The sequence below is a fragment of the Taudactylus pleione genome, unplaced genomic scaffold (assembly GCF_031769625.1).
Source record: "Taudactylus pleione unplaced genomic scaffold, aTauple2 ptg001288l, whole genome shotgun sequence".
NCBI lineage: Eukaryota > Metazoa > Chordata > Amphibia > Anura > Myobatrachidae > Taudactylus > Taudactylus pleione.
In genome coordinates, this window is record NW_028285688.1 from 645,460 (window position 1) to 666,496 (window position 21,037).

The 21,037-nt window shown below is 43.8% G+C and overlaps 1 protein-coding gene across 1 annotated transcript in view; it reads left to right on the top strand.

The window, feature by feature from the left end:
• Positions 1 to 5,743: 5,743 nt before the first annotated feature.
• The window catches only part of LOC148443376 (extracellular matrix protein 2-like), a 101,226-nt gene continuing 85,932 nt past the window's right edge, over positions 5,744 to 21,037 (top strand). Inside the window, exon 1 of the mRNA XM_088462902.1 lies at positions 5,744 to 6,360. Coding sequence (XP_088319028.1) covers positions 6,129 to 6,360 — 232 coding nt within the window. The 5' untranslated portion in view covers positions 5,744 to 6,128. The remainder of the gene's footprint in view (positions 6,361 to 21,037) is intronic.

Consider the following 21,037-nt stretch of genomic DNA (forward strand, 5'->3'; position numbering starts at 1 on the left):
TCTGTGTACAAATTCATTCTGCGTCCCCCCGGTGATAACAAAACAACATTGTCCGCTGGCATCCAACATCGCCATTGCATCCACCTCTGAATCAGGCCCAATGTATCATATAGCATAAAGATATTTAGAGGTCTAAGGAATTGTGTCCTTTTCTCGTAATTATCTCTGATTTAGGGGCTCATTTATCAATGAGTTTTATTATACGCAATAAGTTTTAAAACTCGTTTCGTATGATAATGGTGCTCCAACCAATCAGCCCCCAACTGTCATCTGTCTGAAAGATGAAAGTTGGGAGCTGATGGGCTGGAGCTCCGTTTATCATACGCAACGAGTTTTAAAAATCTTGCGTATGATAAAACTCGTTGATAGATGAGCCCCTCTGTCATGTAACTTTTGCTCTAGATGAAAGCTGTATGTTGATAGAACTAAATTCATGACGTTTGCCATGAAAGCCGTATTGAGCCAAAGCCAATTTCAGATGATGCCATCCCAAAATACCAAAGTATTTCTCTGTATCAATGGAAAGCAATGCACAGTTGGTGCCCATTCTCTATCTTTAGGATTGTCATTGCTATTCCTCTACTTCCATCTGTAGTTGGTTGTGATGAAGTAAGTGAAGTAAATATGTTGAGAACCTGCTGCAATTTTCTTTTATTACCATTTTATTGTCATTTTATTGTCTTGGTTGAGCAGAGGTATTGGTTGGTTGGTAGTAAGAAAGGTTCAGTGTAATCTTCCCCTCTTATGTACTCCAAGCTACTCAGTGGCAGGAAAATTACCTTTTGGAATATCTTTCTAAAAACCTCTCTCAATATGAAGCTGATAATCCATCTGAACCACTTACCTCTGAAGAGCAGGATAATGGTTTCAGCAATTTGCACCACAGTTATAGGGATATTGAGTTGTTTTAGATCCTTAGTTGCCAAGGTACCAAGTGACAATTTTTTGAATAATAAACAGCATTTTTCTGGGTCATTAATCAATTCTTCTATGATTAAATATGCACTTTTCATAGGTGTGAAATGTAAATTAACCTGGCATATTTTAGGCCAGAGATCAATGCTAGTGTCGAAAAGCCCCTAGGTAGTTGGTCTAGAGATTTGCTTAATTTAAATCTCTAAAAAAGTTAGCATGTGGGAGATTACATAGAAATGCTTCTTGACCCTCTGGCAGTCTTTGAAAGTAGCTTACGGCTTTGAGGAGGAATTTATAGCAATTTAACAATGTGCCACCTGTTTGGTAAATCTGACCACTTCTGCTTTCTAAATACTTAATATTTGCTGGTATTCCCCAAAACGTCAGTTTTTGGGGAATATCCCACAAATATTAATTGATAACTAGGCCCATGTCTGTGCGTGACTTGCAGCTATGCCTGTCCGCCCTCCAGAGAGAATTGGAAAAGCAAACAGCTAAGGAAAATGTTGCATACTGCAAAGGTACTTAACTTGTTATTCAACGATGTATGTGGGATTGCCGATTTAAATAATATCTGTCAAGGTTGTCTACTTATTAAGGGGCGTAACTACAGTAGGTATTTGAAGGCCCCATAGCAAAAGTTTGTAAGGGCCGCTATGTTCTACTCAATGGTGAAAAATATATATAACTTTGACAAGGAAGATGGGCCCCATAGCCAGCGGCGCCGAGAGGGGGGGGGAGCGGGTACAGGTTACTGGGGCCCGGGCTTCCTGAGGGGCCCGGTGGGGGTCCGGGTCCGGCGCCGCTCCCCCTCCCTCACAGCAGCCCAGCACACAGCGTGTGCTGAGCTGCAGTGGAGACTGCTCGTGGTTGCTGAGCAGCAGCACACAGCAGTCTCCTATGCCTGTGGGGGGGAGCGATCACACTGATCGCACCCCCCCTGGCTTTGAGCAGGGCTGAGGGGGCACAGAGCGCCCCCCTCCCCTGCGCGCAGCACCGCGCATCTTTTTTTTTTTCCGGGAAGGGGGCGTGGCCCCGCCTCCCGAGATTAGGCCATGCCCCCTATTACTCGGGCCCACCGCGGCTCTCTGCGGGCCTGTCCATAGCAGCTGTACCCCTTGCACCTATGGTAGATATGCCCATGGGAATTGGTATGAAATACCGCTGGCCGCAAGGTTCGATTCCCGGCAGCGGCAGCCCGACATCAGCAGAGATCCCGGCAGCAGAAGTCCGACAGCGCTGGAAATCCCGATCGTGATAAGTAATGTCTAACCTAACCTAATCCCCCTAACCCTCCTTAGGGGTGCCTAACCCTAACCTCCCCCCCAAGTGCCTAACCCTAATCCCCCCTCTAAGTGCCTAACCCTAACCACCCCCTTCCCCGCTGCCTAAACCTAAGTCCCCCGGGGGGGTGCCTAACCCTAAGTCCCCCCCCCGGGGTGCCTAACCCTAACCCTCCCTCCCCCTAGCCTAACCCTAACCCTCCCGGGGGGGTGCCTAACCCTAAGTCCCCCATGGGAGCCCTAAACCTAACCCTCCCCCCCTCGCGGCTGTCCGCTCACGGCGCCCGTCATCACTACGATTGGGATGCCGGGCGCCGGTCTCCCGGCGTTCGGGAAATGCCGGGCGTCTACATCTAGACGCCCGGCATTTCACCCTTGCCGGGATATGACAGTCGGGAAGCCGGCTGCCGGTATTTAGGCAGTCGGCCTCCCGATTGCATACCATGCCCATGTACTTATTATTTAAAACATAGACGAAGAGCACAGAGGGAATTGTTACGATATAATGTGCATTTTGCAAAAGGATGAAGGACAGTACTCATGGATCATTAAAGGCTAAATTGTTTCCAGAGAGGACCCATCCCAAAGATCCAACTCAAACATGTTACAGATTTAGTTTACGAGACAGATGCACTGAGGAACAGCTCATAAGATGATGAAACCAGTGGCTTTAATTGTCAGCTACAACCTACTTAAAGGATTTATGAGGTATCAGTGAGAACAATTCTGTGATTATTATTATTATTATAATTATTTTTGTAATAGACATTCTAATCCTTTTCAAATCGGTGTCTTACACCTTAAAGCCGCGTATCCACTACACAATATTTTGAACGACTGAACGATAATGACATCATTACTCAATCGTCCGCAATATCGTGCAGTGGATATGCCGTCGACGACCAGTGACGCGCGCTCCCGCTGGTCGTGGATGCCGTCGCTCAGGGAATGAGGGAGGGTGCCGGCACTGAACGATGTAACGTTCAGTGAGGGCTCAATGTCCGCTCCACAATATAATGAACGATTGAACGATAATAATGCCGTTATCTTTCAATCGTTCATTTAATCGCGTAGTGGATACGCGGCTTTAGGGTGGTCCGTAAAAAGTGAATGCTAGTGTCAAACAGGTGTCTCCTGCATAGCAACAGATGGTAATAGTCGTCTAGCCAACACACATGTAGCACAATCACAGCTGGGAATCTTTCTCATTTTTATCGTCTGTAAACTGTGCAGACCATGTTTAAACATTGTGGATTGATTTCATTACAGCATACATTTGTTTCACTATTATGACCAACAAGGAACATTTTAGAGACTCTGTTGTTTAAAACTACTGGTTTCTATAAACATAGTTTCCTGGTTTCGCTGTAAATATATTTTTTAGTTAATGCTGGTCAGATTAATGATGTTTTGATTAACAGAAAAAGAAACAAGCATTTTATAGAATATTTCAAGTCAGCAGGAATAGGTGATTCCTGGGAAGGGGGTGGGGTGGGCGTAGGTTATATACAAACGCCAACAGATTGCTGTGGTTTGTTATTAGTCCCAGGTAACAATCTTTTTTCAAACAGAGGGCCTGATTCAGCAGAGGACGTAATTGCAAAGCAGCACATAAGCCGCACACAAGCCGCACACAAGCAGTACACAAGCCGCACAAAGGCAGCACACAAGCCGCACACAAGCAGCACAAAAGCCGCACACAAGCCGCACACAAGCAGCAACTGTGCCGCAATCGACATAGCAGCCTGGGATCGTTGGATGGCACTGGCCAGCTGAGTAGGCCGTAGCTTACGCCGTCTGGCCGGCATGTGAGGCCAGGAATCTGCATCCATGGACACAGATCTTGGCCTTGCCACTCTTATAAAACGGGGGTGACACATCCCCATTTCCGCACTGCCCAATAAATGCCTCTGCTTATCAATCAGGCAGAGGCATACGGGGGCCTGTGTGCGATCACGCAGGACCCATTCTGCACATGTGCTGAATGGGTCCTGCACAATCTGCGGTCAGCAAAATATTGCTTCGATGGTTTTGCACCCTAGTAATACTGACCAAATGTGTTTCTTCTCCCCCGCATGGAAATGTATTAGTGACCATTCTGTTGAAGGCGCCTTCTTGCAAATAAGGTGGCCCTCTCTAGTGGCAGAGTGATTCTCTAATGCAGTGGTTTCCAAACTTTCTCAATTCGAGGCACACTTAGGGTCTCCATAATTTTTTCAAGGCTCCCCTAAGCCAAAATAATTGCAGAGAAGTACTTTTTTAGAGTAGTTGGCCCAAAATAACCTAAGTATTTAAAAAACAAAGAGAAGAAAGAAATACAAATGAAAAAACTGTCCTATTCTTACCCACTGTCTCCTCCATCTCTCTTTCCCATTGCCCCCTCTGTCTCTCTTCCATTGCCCACTTCGTCTCTCCTCCATTGCTCCCTCTGTCTCTCTCCCATTGCCCCCTCCGTCTCTCTCCTAATGAGACCCCCCAACTCTCTCCAATTGCCCACTCCATCTCTCTCCTATTGCCCCCTCTGTCTCTCTCCCATTGCCTCCACCGTCTCTCTCCTAATGAGACCCCCCATCTCTCTCCAATTGCCCACTCCATCTCTCTCCTATTGCCCCTTTTGTCTCTCTCCCATTGCCTCCACCGTCTCTCTCCCATTGCTTTGTCTCTCTCCCATTGTCCCGGACAAACGATATAGTGCATACACTCTATGCAATCTACCAAACGATATATTGTGCTTCGTTCGGTCATTTTATCTTTAACTATAGAATGATAACATTTCACCTGGACATCCGGTAGTGCGTACAGACTGCACGATTTGCATAAAGTCATTGACGAGATCCTCAGATTGACCAACATGTAGAGCCGGCCTGAAGATGCGATAGACGATGCCAGGTGAACAATTTGTCATTCTGATCGGTCAGAATCTGCCAAATCATTCAAAATATCGTCTAATGTGTATCTAGCTTTTGGCTTAGCAGATATATAATGCTTATTATCTATCTATATATCTATCTATCTGTCTATTTTATAACTCTATCTATCTATCTATCGATCTATCGCTGTACTTTTGGCAGAAGCAGATTAATACGCCAGACAGAATTGTTGCCATTGGCTAATGATTTTCCAACGTTAGCCTACCAGCTTTCTTCAGTGATTTTGTACCCACTGACACCCTACTGAGTTTCAGCAGCCGTTATGTACTTTTGTGCTAATGCGTTCACTAATTCTCCAACTTATTTAATCAGGGCTTATAGACACATTATAATGTACCTAAATGAACATCACTCTGAAGCTTTTAGTGGTGGGATTACATAAATACATACATTTGTCTGAATGTTACATAGGTATCTATGCAATGTATCCTGTCTTCGTATAGTCCCAAACTCTGTCTGCTCTACAGCTCTATACAGGAAATAACACAAAAGGCTGCAGTGTATAACCTGAGTAATTTTTCTCTCTCCCCCCCTCCCGCTTCCTTTTTGCGCGTTGCTTATGAACACACAGAGGCTCTATTCATGGAGACTAGGCCGCAGACCTAACTGTACGACGCTGTTTGGTTGCTTTATATTCAAAGCACTGACTACTATTGGTATGCATCCAATCTCTCATGAGTTTGAGCTCGATAAAAACGTTGGTCTTATTCATCCAATACTTTAAAACCGTAGAGAAAATATCCCAAGCTCTCTTCCACCCAAACTTGAAGGGAAATCACAACTGATGGAAGTGTTTGTTTGAACAGAAAATAAATTCGGTGAAGGGGAGCGAGGCAGCAGTTCACCTTGTGTTTGACTTAAACCCTCTTGGGTATTTCATCTTGGAAAGACTTGGGTTGAACTTTGAGAAATTCTTGCAGTTACGTTGCAGCTCAAAGAAGCAAATACCAAGATTTCAGTTTGTTTCAACCTTAGGGATTTAGGAGGAAAGTTAGTCAACATGAAGCTGCTGTTCGTTGCATCGGTCTGGAGCATTTTGGCGTATACTGGCTGGGCCCAAAAGTCTCAGGGGAAAATGAACAGCACGGGCCTGCAACAGATGGCCCAAAAGACTGGCAACGCTAATGTTGTGGATGTCAAACATTTACCTGCAACTCAGAAAGTTCTTAAGCGAAACCCATCCAGGCAGAGGAAAGTGACTGGGCCGGGATTTGGCAGTCCCTTAGTTGCAGGTACGTTGTTAGCTTTATGTGGTCATATTAATATACACTAAAAATCTGCAAAGCATATAAAATGGACATGCATCAACAAGTTTTAATCTACGGCCAATCACATGCATTTTGTGCACTGATATTGTGGAATAAACTAGTCCTTGGGGTAGTTTTACTAAAGCTTCTAAAAATGTAATGTGGATGTGTTGCCCATAACAACCAACCAGATTGAAGCTAACATTTCTGTATTGCATTCTATAAAATTATAAGCATAATCTTATTGGTTGCTAGGGGCAACACCTCCACTTGTCTGTTTTAGAAGCATTAGTAAGTCTACAACCCACAATAAACCCTTTACACATCACTCCTGCCCTCGAGCATCAGTTCATTCTCATTTATCTTACTATTTTTTCATTATAGCATTACTATCCAACACCTACTGGTTGAGCGCAGACTCTATTGTATGTAGTCAGATCAGAATTAGGAGAGTGGGAATCTCTCCTTTGTGTCCGCAGCTAACCATACCAATTAGGAGTTAAGCGCGGTCCATTTATTGTTATCCAAGTCTACAAACCAGTCTAGCATTTTTGGATTCAAAGTTATCTTTTGCTAGAGCCAGACTATAAACGTTTGCTGAATATCGACCCGTAGGGAGCCAGGTCCATGACATGTATTGCTCACAGTTTATATTACCTCAGCCAACCAAGCAATATGTGTAGATATTATTTAGAAATCCTGTAATTACATCCCATGTGCAGAGTATTGTATGTCTGCAAGTTTAGCAGAACATTACAAACAAATAGAAAAATAAGCCTTACTCATTAATAGAGCATATTTTACTTTTAAGATTTAACTGCCTTAGAAAAAGAAGTTCCACCATAATTTTTTTAAACAGAGTAATAAAATATAACTTACAATCTATTTCACATCTTGGGGATGTGGTGACATGGTGTAGCTGGAAACACGGGACCAAAAATAAATGATAAGGAACTTAATTGACAAAAACTAATCAGATTCTAGATGCCATTTTTCTTGTTGAGATTTGAAAATGAAAGCAAACATTTGATTGGTTTCTATAGGTTACAGCACATTTAGGCACATAGTAGTATTTTGTTTCATATAAGAATAAAAAAAGACCCCATATGTTTTACTAGTTACTACAGTACAAACAAGCAGCCACGTGTTCTGTATTTATGTAACATTTGAAATGATTTAACAGATAAATCCTCTCTAGTGTACTTGTCTACTCCCAGTTTAGACAGTTTTTACATTTACAGCTGTTCCTGAAGATCAGCTCCCAACATTTTGTGCTAATGCTGGGTACACACTGGGTGATATATCGTTCGTACAGCCGACGAACGATATATTGTTCCAACCACCATCCTCTGTGTACACCTGATACATCTGTGAATGATGTCGTTCACAGATATATCGTCAGCCGTGCAGCACGGCAGATACGCTATGTCTTTATTTTCTATATCATGCATGGATGACCGACTGACCCATATGAAGTCCGCAGGGACCGCTGACAATGACGTCACTACCTGTTCCTGTGGTCACCTGCATACAGATCAAATTGGTCTGTGGGCCGGCCGGCCAGCTGATCCATCGGCCAGGTGTGTACCCAGCATAACCCACAACTGACTGGGGAAATATAATTGAAGCTGTGTTTCAGCAGCATCTGGAGAACGGGAGGGAGCCTGTTTCTGTGCTGTATAAAGCACGAGAGTCATATTTTCCTGCATGTTTACATGTTACTTAGTACACAATAGTTTGAGGCAAATAATTGATGTAAATGCTTTTTTTTGTTTTATTTATAACAGTATGTGACTTAGACCAAGTTAACTCCATCAGGATCAGAGCTCTGTGTTCCAGGTGGAATTTGTTATATGGGGGAGATTTTGTGAAACCTTCGAAAGAGGACAAGAGGCGATGTTGCCAAAAGTAACCAAATGGATGCTAGCTATCATTTAATAGAATGTACTAGATAAATGGGAATCGGTATGTAATGCCGACGGATGTGTTCCCGGCGGACATAATACCGACGCCGTAAGCTCGAACAGTGGAGATCCTGACTGGGTCTGGTAACCCGCCCCTCTCCCCCCTAACCCTAACCCTCCCTTAGCCGTGCCTAACTCTAACCTCCCCCAGGTGGTGCCTAACCCTAGTGTCTAACCCAAACCCCCTTTCCTGCACACTATACCTAACCTTCCCTGGGGGGTGCCTAATCCTAACCTCCCACCAGTGGTTCCTAACCCTTCACCCAATGCCTAGTCCTTCCTGGAGGGTGCCTAACCTTAAGTCCCCCGGGGGTGCCAAAACCTAACCTTCCCCTCCCCTGGGATAACAGTTAACAGTCCCCGCTTACCTTCGTTTTGGATGCCGGCTGTCGGGATTCTGGTGTCTGGCTAAAGATAGGTGTTGGGATTTAGATGCCTATCGGACTTCCAGATACCAGGTCGGACTTTCAGCGTTGGGATTCCGACAGCCGGCATTCCGGATGGCGGTAAGTTAACCGCATTCCGATACATCATAGCTGCCGGAAGCTAATCTTCTGCTGTGGGCACCAACATCTCCACTTCTCCTCTATAGAAGGTTTCATAATGTTTTACGACTGATAGTATAAATAGAAGTAGTAGTGTGTTTTCAGGTCTTGTACGGTACCCAACATAATTATGCCTGACCTGTTTAATGTCCACCATGCACCTAAAGCAATGATTTTAAAACTATGTGTTGCAACGGCTTATTGTGTCATGAACAGTTATTTGTGTTGTGAAAATTACCATGTTATGGACAAGCAATCATCTTGACCACTGATGAAGGACCTGTAGCACAGGAGAAACCCCCTTCCCCAGTGCTACCCACTACTCACAATATAAACTTAGCGCAAATAGATTTAGAGTTGTACGCTATTGCTGCCTCAGCTACATTTTTTGCATCTGAGGATTTGTGAAAATATACTGGAAATGGAACAGCCGCTGGGGCTTGTACCGAGACGCCCACCGGAGCCACCGCAGGTGTCCTCAACTGCGTACACATACGCAGCATCAGACACAGATCAGACAAATATCAACTATTATGGTCACTCTGAATAGCTGCCAAAATAGAGATGCCCGAGCCATGTTTCCTGATCGCAGATGCAGGATGTGATGCCCACGAAACGGTCGAGACACTCCCCGTTGCTTCCCCCAAAAGCTCCCTGCCTGTCAATCACACTGCAAATAAAGACTTGCAGCGTGCAACTACGGTAATGTACTTTGACGCATGCACAGTGCGACTCAAGCTCATGCGCAGTGGCAAAAAAATCGCTCCATTGGGAAAACATCGACATATAGTGTACTACTCTGAATCAAGCCTATAGAGCTCTCTACCTGCTCAGTGGCAAACGCAGGATTTCCAGAGGGGGGTTTCCAAATGCTTACTTTTAGAGCGAGTGTGGCCTGTCAATGAAGAGGTCAGAATTAGTACTTATCCAGCTTTAATAAGCGTCATACAAAGTGTATTGTGTGTAATAATTCCAGCATATAAAGGACCAGTGATCACAGTAAGCCATTAGATGCGCCAGTAGGCCATCCTGCCTGAGCTGAATGTATTTATTTTAGATGTGAGCACCATTCCAGACTATTGGAGCAAGTCTGGGAGACTGGAAGAGCAGCAGAAGAACCTAGCACTGGCCTGGACATGCTGTATATGTACATATTGGGCTCTATAGCAGCGCATCTCTAAAGCTGCATACATACGTAAAGATTTTCTGTCCAACCATCCAACTAGTTGATTGGTTGGAATGAAAATCTGGTAACGTATGAAAGCAAATGACAATCAGCAATTTGCTCCCAAATGCCGGAAAATGGACAAAAACTGTTGTATGAACAAATTGTTTAGATCAAACATTTAACAAACTTGTCTGACCGACCATTTTCATCTGTTTTCTGCCATTTAGGAGCAAATTGCTGATAATCAGTTACTCCCATACGTTACCAGATTTTCATTCCAACCAATCAACTAGTTGGATGGTTGGACAGAAAATCTTTACGTGTGTATGCAGCTTAACAGTGCTTGTTTTCCAGATCTTCTAGTTGGTGCACAGGTTATTTATTACTGGCTGATAGATGTTAAAAGATCCACAGGTGGTGCTAAGTATTTAATTTGCGATACTGAGAAGAACATGCAGCACTAGTAACAATCTATTATATTACTATTTCTATTGTGGTCATGGTGTGGGCTGGGGAGGGGGGTTTCCAGGCAGACGGAAACCCCCCTTGCATTTGCCTATGCTGCTGTATGTTAACCAGCAGGTAGGAATGGGAATAAATTGATGTTTCATCTGAACCATCGGTCAGGTGGTTTCAATGGCCGATGTTTAACCCTGTGATGATGAGGACCCACTGATTCCTCACCATAACTATGTTTCTCCTCCTATGTTTCCCCAATGGTTTCTGATTTTTTTATTTGTGTGGCTGCACTGGCTTGCTTGTAGCTCTGAGTTGCCGACTGGCTCTCTCCTCATGTTTTGTATTCACAACTTAACAAACTGACAATACACACTGGGCTGGCTGCTGTCGCAGCTGAGGGCAGTGGCTGGAAGAGCGAAAGACAGAGAGCATTTTGAGCATTTGCTGGGCTTGTGAATAGTGGTTATTTTGATGGGTTGCTTAAGGGTGGGAATTTGGTGTGTTAGAGCATGGCGGGTATTTGCTGGATTGGAGAATGGTAGTCATTTGCTGGGTAGGGGAATGGTGGTCTTTTGCTGGGTTGGGGAATGGCAGTCCTTTGCTGGGTATAAAAATGATGGTCATTTGCTGGGTTGGAGAATGGTGGGTATTTACTTGATTGGAGAATGGTGGGCATTAACTGGGTTGGAGACGGAAGGGAGAGCATTTGCATGGATTGGCAATTGTTCAGTAGGAAAATGGTGGTAATTTCTTTGTTGAAGAATAGTGGACATTTGCTGGGTTGCAGAATAGTGGGCATTTGCTGGGTTGGAGACTGGTAGGCATTTGCTGGGTTGGAGAATGTTGGTTATTTTGTGGGTTGAAGAATAGTTGTGATTGGATGGTTTAGAGAATGGCAGTCATATGCTGGACTGAAGAAAGGTGGTTATTTGATGGGTTGGAAAATTGTGCACATTTGGTCGGTAGGATAGTGGTGATCATTTGCTTGGTTGGAGAAGGGTGGACATTTGCTGGGTATGAGAATGGTGGTAATTTGATGAGTAAAGAGAGTGGTGGTCGTTTGCTGAATTGGGGAATGGTGGTCATTTGCTGGATTGTAGAATGGTGGCTATTTTTCTTGAATGGAGAATGGTGGCCACTTGCTGGGTACAGGTTTGGTGGGCATTTGCTGGGCTGGAGAAAAGTGGGCATTTCTTGGGTAGGAAAATGTTGGTCATTTTCTATGTTAAAAAATAGTGGGCATTTGCTGGGTTGGAGAATGGCGGTTCTTTGTTGGGTTGGGGAATTTTGGGCATTTGGTGGGTTAAAATATGGCAATCATTTACTTGCTGGGAAACATTTCATTCACCTAGTTCCTGTCATTTACTTTACTCTCATAGGAAAAACCCTACTTGAAGTTTGGAGCCCTCCTCCCTACCTATGCTGAGGTCTGTGGATTATATATAGAAAAGCTTTGGGCATCTATGTTAAAAGCAAGAACCTGATTAGTTGCTTTAGTTTATTGCAAATTGTGTATCTAGATACAGTGTTAGACTATAAGCCTCCTGTTTGCACTTGTGTAACCACTGCTAAATTTAGCAAACATACTATGCTATTACAGTCCTGGTTTTTAGGATATTCATGCTTGAGCACAGGTGACTTAATTAGAACCTCAGTCAATTTGATTTAGTCATCTGGACTCAAGTTTGGAAATCCTTAAGACCTGAACTGTAATGGCGTTCTTTGGGAAACTCTGACATAAAACATATAGCAAAGCCTAAACGTGCACAATAGACTTTAAATGCCGTCTTCAAGATAGCTTCAGTTGAATTTTAGTGATATTTTAGGGGAATTTTTTACCATTTCCCTAGAACTTATTTTTGTTCGCAAGGAAAGTGTTAACAGAGCAAGTCTCAGCGGTACTGCAGCAAGTGATAATTATTCAGCTTCCTCCCTTCCACTATATAATATTGTTTTCAGATGCTCCTGATTACTAAGCTAAGGCGGTCACGTCAATGTCATTACAAATATTTCCTTCAAAAGTAAAGCTGGAGATTTTTACAATTCAACCTCACGATTATATTTACAGATGAAACTCAATCTTCGAATATGCCGGCAATAGTCTGTTGAGTGCTAGATCAGGAAGCATTTATAATAAGCTGAATAATACCACTTTTTCACTAGATTGCCGGATCGCACCCGGGATTATGTCAATGCGCCCATCCTAGGTGCCTCCCGGCTGAGACCTCTGTCAGACAGGTGGCCTGACCCGGCACTAATGCCGGGTCGATGATGCCATCGGCGTCACGTGATGAGCCGGCATTTGGAGATTATCGCATCTCCAAGCGCCGGCTCTTCCTATGCAGAGAACGAGACCCGGGTTACCTGTTCACACGGCTTCATGAGCCGGGTTGAACACGCATTGAACCCTTGAACACGCATTGAACCCTCATTGAAACCTTTCAACCATGACCTTTCACACAGCAAAATAACCCGGGTTATTGGAGCTAGTGGAAAAGGGGTATTAGTGTGACAGACGGAAGCGCGTGGACTACAATTCCACTAGTTAATGATACAGAGGGGGCAGAAGTGTTAGCTTTGCTAAGGCTGTTTTATGTGTATGCAGAACCTGATGCTTGCTTTATGACATTTTTATTGCTTTGGGGGCTGTATGAAGAGGTTGCACTGGTTTTCAGTAATATCAACGTTACATGTTTTATTTTTTTAGAATTGAATGTATGAAATCTATTACAAAGGCAGCTGTCAGGTTGTGTGTGCATTTGTTCTGCGGTGCGCACAGGGGCGTAGAGAGAGAGGTCGTGGCCTAATCGCGGGAGATGTGGCCACGCGCCCTTAAAAAACAATCAAACATACTTTTGCAGCGCCACGCAGCTGTGAGCCCCTCGGCGCAAAGCCAGGGGGAGGACACGATCAGTGTGATCGCTCCCCCCCTCAGGCATAGGAGATTGCTGTGACTGCTGCTTAGCAACCACGAGCAATCTCCCACTGCATCCCAGCACACGCTTCGAGCGACCTCGCAGAACGAGATCTGCACATGCATAGATTTCACACCTTCGTAGATGTACGTAAACCATCGGGTTTTCGTACATCTCTAAATTAAGCACTTAATTAAGATTGAAGTTGTGCATTGTACAGTTTTTGCAAAGATAAAACACTTCACTATCATTCATTCACTTAAATAAGAGCATTACAGTGCGTGCAAACATTAACCAGACTTATCAACACGTTTCACTTTCACTAAACTACCACATTCACGTCAACTGCTGAGATATCCGTTGCCCGTTTAAAGGTACTTATACAGCATCAATGTGTCTTTACCTAGAACAAGCGTTATCCTATATTTTCTGTCAGAAACCTGCTATCAATGGAGAATAATTCACAGCAGAATAGAAAATAATTTTAATTTATATGGTTTATTACATTTAATTAGATTTCTTTGTATTTTTCTCTGTAAATTAAAATTAGTTTTATTTATAAAGTGATTACTTAAATTATTTTGTTTGCAAGATAGTAATAGCAGTGGGAGAACATTTAAAAAAGAAATAAGCTTAAAAGGTCAGTGGTTGTGATATAAGGTGTAGGTAGAGTGGGGAATTATGTCAAAATAAGTGTGCTTATAAACTCACCAACTGTGGGAGTATTTTGCCAAAGGCAAGAAGCAACATTGGTGTCTATATCCAGTTTACTGTGCCTGAAAGCAGTGAGGATTGACCATAGGTAGGGTGGCAGTTAGTTTATGGGAGATGTTCCGTGGGGATGGGAGCTGAGTTATGGGAGATGTTGAGCAGGGGGTGTCAGTTGAGTTATGGGAGATGTTGAGCAGGGGGTGTCAGTTAACTTATGGGAGATGTTGAGCGGGGGTGGCAGTTAAGTTAAGTTAAATGTTAAGCGGGGGTGGCAGTTAAGTTATGGGAAATGTTGAGCGGGGGTAGGATTTAAGTTATGAGAGTGCTCAAATGGAATGGGACACTGTAAATATTTTTCAGGAAACAAGTCTGCAATTTGAATCAATTTACAATGTAAAGCCTGTGGGAAAGAGTGATGACCCAGAAAGAAAAGAGGTGATTGTTGTACTGTTAATGTGTGTTTTTAGTTTTTTATTTTGTTCTTGTATTCTTACATATCCAGTATGCTCTGATGATTCCCAGAATACACAAATGTCTCGGAAAGGCAAGCCTAGATACGTATAAGGAGCATCCAAACAGCTGTGTAGTGAAACAGTTACATGCAGAATAGCTTTGTAAAATGGGACTTTACAATTGCCCAATTATCAAGTTTCTTTTTATGTTTTATTATAGTGGGTTTTCATTCCAATGATCTCCTACTGTGCTAGCCTGTTCTTTCTCCATAGAATTTACATAATGGTAAATTAACATAGGAAAATTCACTGAATCGTGTGAATAGCAATTTCTATTACATGGCTTAGTAAAATCAGCCTGTAAATGTGAGCCATAAAAAGAATGATTGAGAAAATAGGAACAACACTGTATAATTTAATCAAAGCAATTTCCATGACAACAAAACATTTTATTCAAGGCAGTGTTTCTGTTAGTGTCTGTTTATGACAGAGAAGAGCAGAGCAGGGGCCTCAAGAAGAATCAGTAACTCGACAAGGAAATCATTATAATGGGTGCCAGAAATTGTGCCAGAAATTGCATGCTGAAACATCGGAAACATACAGACTCACTCCTGTAACCTGGCATATAATTTGTTAATTACTGGCCTTCCTTAGCTACCTTTGTAATCTTGGAAATAAACGGTGTACTGCAGGGATTGTTTCCATGATAACATGTTGCGATTGAAGGTTAACTATTTACAACTTACTGTATCTATCAAGCTACAGTAACTGTGTTTCTGGGGTTTTACCAGATGATTTCAGGCATAAATTTTATTTTAAGTGTCTGGAATCAAATGCTACAACAAACAATAGTACCCGACTTGATGATTATCATTGGACAACAAAAAAATATTTTTAAGCTGAGCCACCTTTTAATAGAGCCTTCACCACGTGTATTATTTATATTATTAGAGTATTAATAGCTGCGTTATATACCTTTGTAATTTTGAGGAGCTTATGGGAGGGAATCGGTATGATATGCCGGCTGCCGCATGGCCGGGAGTTCGAATCCTGGCAGCGGCAACCCGACAAAACAGCAGAGCCCGGCAGCGGAAGCCCGACAGCGCTGGAAATCCCGATCGTGGTGAGGTAAGTATGAACTAATCTAACCTAACCCCCCTAACCCTAACCCTCCTTAGGGGTGCCTAACCCTAACCTCCCCCCCTGTGCCTAACCCTAATCCCTCCTCTAAGTGCCTAACCCTAATCCCTCCTCTAAGTGCCTAACCCTAACCCCCCCTTCCCCACTGTCTAAACCTAAGTCGCCCAGGGGAGTGCCTAACCCTAAATCCCCCCTCGGGAGTGCCTAACCCTAACCCTCCCTCCCCCTAGCCTCACCCTAACCCTCCCGGGGAGGTGCCTAACCCTAAGTCCCCCCCCGGTGCCCTAAACCTAACCCTCCCCCCTGCGGCTGTCCGCTCGCTGCACCCGGCATCCCTTCGATCGGGATGCCGGGCTCCAGTCTCCCGGCGTCGGGGATATGAGCGGTGTCTAGATATAGATGCCGGTCATTTATCCCACGATGGGATAAAGCAGTCGGGAAGCCGGCTGCCGGGATACCGCCACCATTAAATGTGCCATCTTCATACCAGCTATAATATAAATCCAGACACAAAATGCAAAACCAATGTAGAAGATGATCGAGGAAGAAAAGTTGATGGTGGGTGGTTCAAATGATTGTTATCACTTTTACATATAGTCAAGACCTCCCATTTCCCAGTGTGTTGTACTCACAAGATGGGTTTGTCATGGGTATATGAGGTGGTCATGGACCCTTAAGAGTGGATAATACAGCAGCAACCTTTAAGTGATTGGATAGGAATAGCCAATGTTTTATTCCTAAGGGCCCTATTCATCATCACTTAATTTTTACAAAAGCAGTTGAAAAAATTGTGTTCAAGCCATTTATCAAGAAGGTAAAGCAGGAGATATCACAGATATCGCCTACTTACCTTCCTCTGGCGGAATGGCCCACTGTCCCCATACACTAGTATCACAGATATCTCCTGCTTACCTTCCTGTCCCAGAATGGCCCACTGTCCCCATACACTAGTATCACAGATATCTCCTACTTACCTTTCTCTCGTGGAATGGCCCGCTGTCCCCATACACTAGTATCCTAGATATCTCCTGCTTACCTTCCCCTGGCGGAATGTCCCGCTGTCCCCATACACTAGTATCACAGATATCTCCTACTTACCTTCCTGTCCCGGAATTGCCTGCTGTCCCCATACACTAGTATCACAGATATCTCCTGCTTACCTTCCTCTCGTGGAATGTCCCACTGTCCCCATACACTAGTATCACAGATATCTCCTACTTACCTTTCTCTCGTGAAATGTCCCGCTGTCCCCATACACTAGTATCACATATATCTCCTGCTTACCTTCCTCTCCCGGAATGGCCCGCTGTCCCCATACACTAGTATCACAGGTATCTCCTGCTTACCTTCCTCTGGTGGGATGGCCCACTGTCCCCTGGATCGGTATGATTTACACCCCTAACCCTCCCTTAGGGGTGCCTAACCCTTACTCCCCCCCCAGTGCCTAACCCTAATCCCCCCTCTAAGTGCTTAAACCTAACCCCCCCTTCCCTGCTGCCTAAACCTAAGTCTCCCGGAGGGGTGCCTAACCCCACCCTCCCCCCTGGGGTGCCTAACCCTAACCCCCCTTCCCCTAGCCTAAACCTAACTCTACCGGGGGGGTGGCTAATCCTAAATCCCCCCCCGGGAGACCCTAACCTAAAGCGGCTGTCCGCGCTCGGTGCCCGGCTTACCTTCGATCGGGATGCCAAACATCGGGCTCCCGGTGTAGGTAAAATGACAGGCGTCAGGATTTCGACGCCTGTCATTTAACCCTTGCCGGGATTAGACAGTCGGGAAGCCGGCGGTCGGGATTCCAACCGTCGGCTTCCTGCCTGCTTCCTCTGTCCCCATACACTAGTATGGAGACGTAATTCATAAAGCTCCGAAAATATTACATTTCGGAGCTTGAGTGCGGGAGCATTCGCCATCTTCAGGTGGCGAGTGCTCTCCCTTGTGTATCGCAACCCACTCCTTCCCTACGGATTGTAGCTATCATTTATATTGTACAGTCTACAAAATGATAGCTATAATCTGAGTGGTTGCTGTTGGCAACACCTCCGTTTTGTTTTTCAGAAGCTTTAACAAATCTACCAAAGCAGTAACCGGCCAGGAGAGAGGAAGGCATGTTCCTGGATGTACATGAAATCGGTCACGTTGGGATGGGTTGTGAAAAGAGATCCTTTCGGATCCTTCCACCGGACGTTGGTACTCTTGTGCGCATGCGTGACCTGTAGGTGCACACTAGCATCTGTGCACTAGCATCACTGCTCCCAAAGGAGCAGTGAAAAGATGATACACTTTGCTTGAGCAATGATGAATTGCTCCGGCGGCAGCATCGAATTATAATGTTAATTATCAGGGAACACGATAATTAACATCATGAATAGACCCCTTTGTCTGTCTGACATTACATATGAACAACAAAAACAAAGAGACAGAGGAAAATAATATAGTGAATTAGTGACCTGTAAATGCATATGAAGCAATTGCATGGCAGCTATTTTTACATTAACATTCTGTTAATGGTCACAACGTCTAGTTTGGTATTTACCATTAATTTAAATTTATTTTAAATCCTTTCATGTACAATAAAAAGTTATTTATGCATCAGCCAATTCACTAAGCCCAAGTCAGTTCAATCAACAAGTGGATAACACCAAACCAGAGGAATGTAGATGCATACATAGCCAGGGGCGGATTGGGAACTAAAAGTGGCCCTGGAAAATATTTTGAAAGTGGCCTCAGGTGGGTGGTGGCAACACCAAAGTAGGCGGGATTAGTACATCACTATACCTCAAGACATTCAATTAAAGGTAAGGCTAAAGCAGCAAGTAATTTTACAATCTTTAACACCTGTAAGCATTCCAAAACATTCCACAAATGTTCATAATGTGTGCAGTATCTACGCATACCTCATGAAAAATCCTAACCAGCAGGCGGGAAAGCATTTTAAATATAAAGATAGAACTGAGGAATTAAAAATATATTAATGGTGCTACTCAGACACATGCACAGACAAAAAGAAGACTATTGGAGCATACACACGGTCAGATCTGTCAGATGAACGATTTTACCAAAGATTTGAACGATTTTTGACTGCATTAAAATGAATGGAATCGTCCAAGTCTGACTGCAAACACATCAGATGTCAGATATCGTTATCTGATAAGCTGGAACGCGCATCGTTCATCATTCAAGCATGTCAGATTTTCCTTCAGATATGAACGATTGAACGATTTTTAAAATCGTTATCATTCAGATCTGAAGAAAAATCCGACAGTGTGTATGCACCATATGTGTGTCGGAGCAGTTAAGGTGCCCACACACATACCGACTTTTCATCCAATTTGGCCGATTTAGACGAATTGTGACAGATTATGTAAAAAAAGGCCAAATCGTGAGTTTCTACTCTTGATCACGATGCCGATGCTCATCCCTGCTCGTCGTACCTCGCATCTTCAGATCTGCCGTGCTGTAGGGCAGATTAGCCAATCTGGGTTACAATGAACTGGCTACAAGATAGATCTTAAGTCAGATTGGACATTTTAACTCCAAATCGTGACCACGACTGCCTGGGGAGAGTTCAGGGGAAATCATGTACATCGGCTGATTGGGAGCAAGTCGGTATGTGTGTGGGCACCTTTAGTCAGCTATGAAGCAGAGTAGGCTGGATCTCAATGAATATAAGGGTGGGAACTTTTTCTTTTGAATTATTTGAAAAAAATCAGTTCTGACTGTTAAAATAGCTCAAAAAGCATGCTGGTCTGTAAGAGCCGAGCCTTCTCTTTTACATTATATTTAGTAATAAATGATGGTTTGCTATGTGGTTTCAGAAGCCACTGCTGAATACATTGCCCCAAACCAAATGCCTCTTATTTGTACAATTGGGATTGCGATTTCCGGTCTGGCGGATGTCATTCAAGTGCTTTGTATAGTTTTGCACCTTTTAAAAGGCACAGTTTAGATATATTCGCATATTAAAGTGCTTTGGGAAAACCAAACTATATCACAACATTACATTATAATTGTGTTTTTGCATTACGTGAGGTGAAGAAAAGTCTCGGAGGACTCACACTAAAATGGCCCACCTTCACAAATGTACCCATTCAATCATTTGAAATACAATAGCATATCTCCACTCTCCTAAACATAAACTTATTTTCTGAATTTGAACAGAGAAGCAGCCACAGTGGTTTGTGTAGGTAGATAGGACTGACAGCAGGCCCAACTGTCAGGCCATGTAAGCTTATTCCTACAGCCACAACACTACAGGAAATAAAGGCTTCTCTTTAAAACCCTATCAGTAGTTTGCCAATTACAATTAATTTTTATTTCTAATTTTAAGAGTATCTGTACTTCTGCTGTGGTTGGGACAAATATGCATACAAACAACTAATCAATTACCGACAGAAGCTGTTTATTCCTATCACACAATTGGGGTGTGGGAGGCGTTTTGTGGCCTTGGAGTTGTGCAAATAGGAATGCAGCCACTGGGGTATAAAACATACTGTATACATACATAAACATTAAATGTACAGTACATTAAACAGAATCGGTATGTAATGCCATTCCTCTCCTGTTCCCGATTACTCTCCTATCTACTCATTCCTCTCTCCTGTTCCCGATTACTCTCCTATCTACTCATTCCTCTCTCTCCTGTTCCCGATTACTCTCCTATCTACTCATTCCTCTCTCCTGTTCCCGATTACTCTCCTATCTACTCATTCCTCTCTCTCCTGTTCCCGATTACTCTCCTATCTACTCATTCCTCTCTCTCCTGTTCCCGATTACTCTCCTATCTACTCATTCCTCTCTCTCCTGTTCCCGATTACCCTCCTATCTACTCATTCCTCTTTCTCCTGTTCCCGATTACTCTCCTATCTACTCATTTCTCTCTCTCCTGTTCCCGATTACTCTCCTATCTACTCATTCCTCTCTCTCCTGTTCCCGATTACTCTCCTATCTACTCATTCCTCTCTCTCCTGTTCCCGATTACCCTCCTATCTACTCATTCCTCTCTCTCCTGTTCCCGATTACTCTCCTATCTACTCATTCCTCTCTCTCCTGTTCCCGATTACTCTCCTATCTACTCATTCCTCTCTCTCCTGTTCCCGATTACCCTCCTATCTACTCATTCCTCTCTCTCCTGTTCCCGATTACCCTCCTATCTACTCATTCCTCTCTCTCCTGTTCCCGATTACTCTCCTATCTACTCATTCCTCTCTCTCCTGTTCCCGATTACTCTCCTATCTACTCATTCCTCTCTCTCCTGTTCCCGATTACCCTCCTATCTACTCATTCCTCTCTCTCCTGTTCCCGATTACCC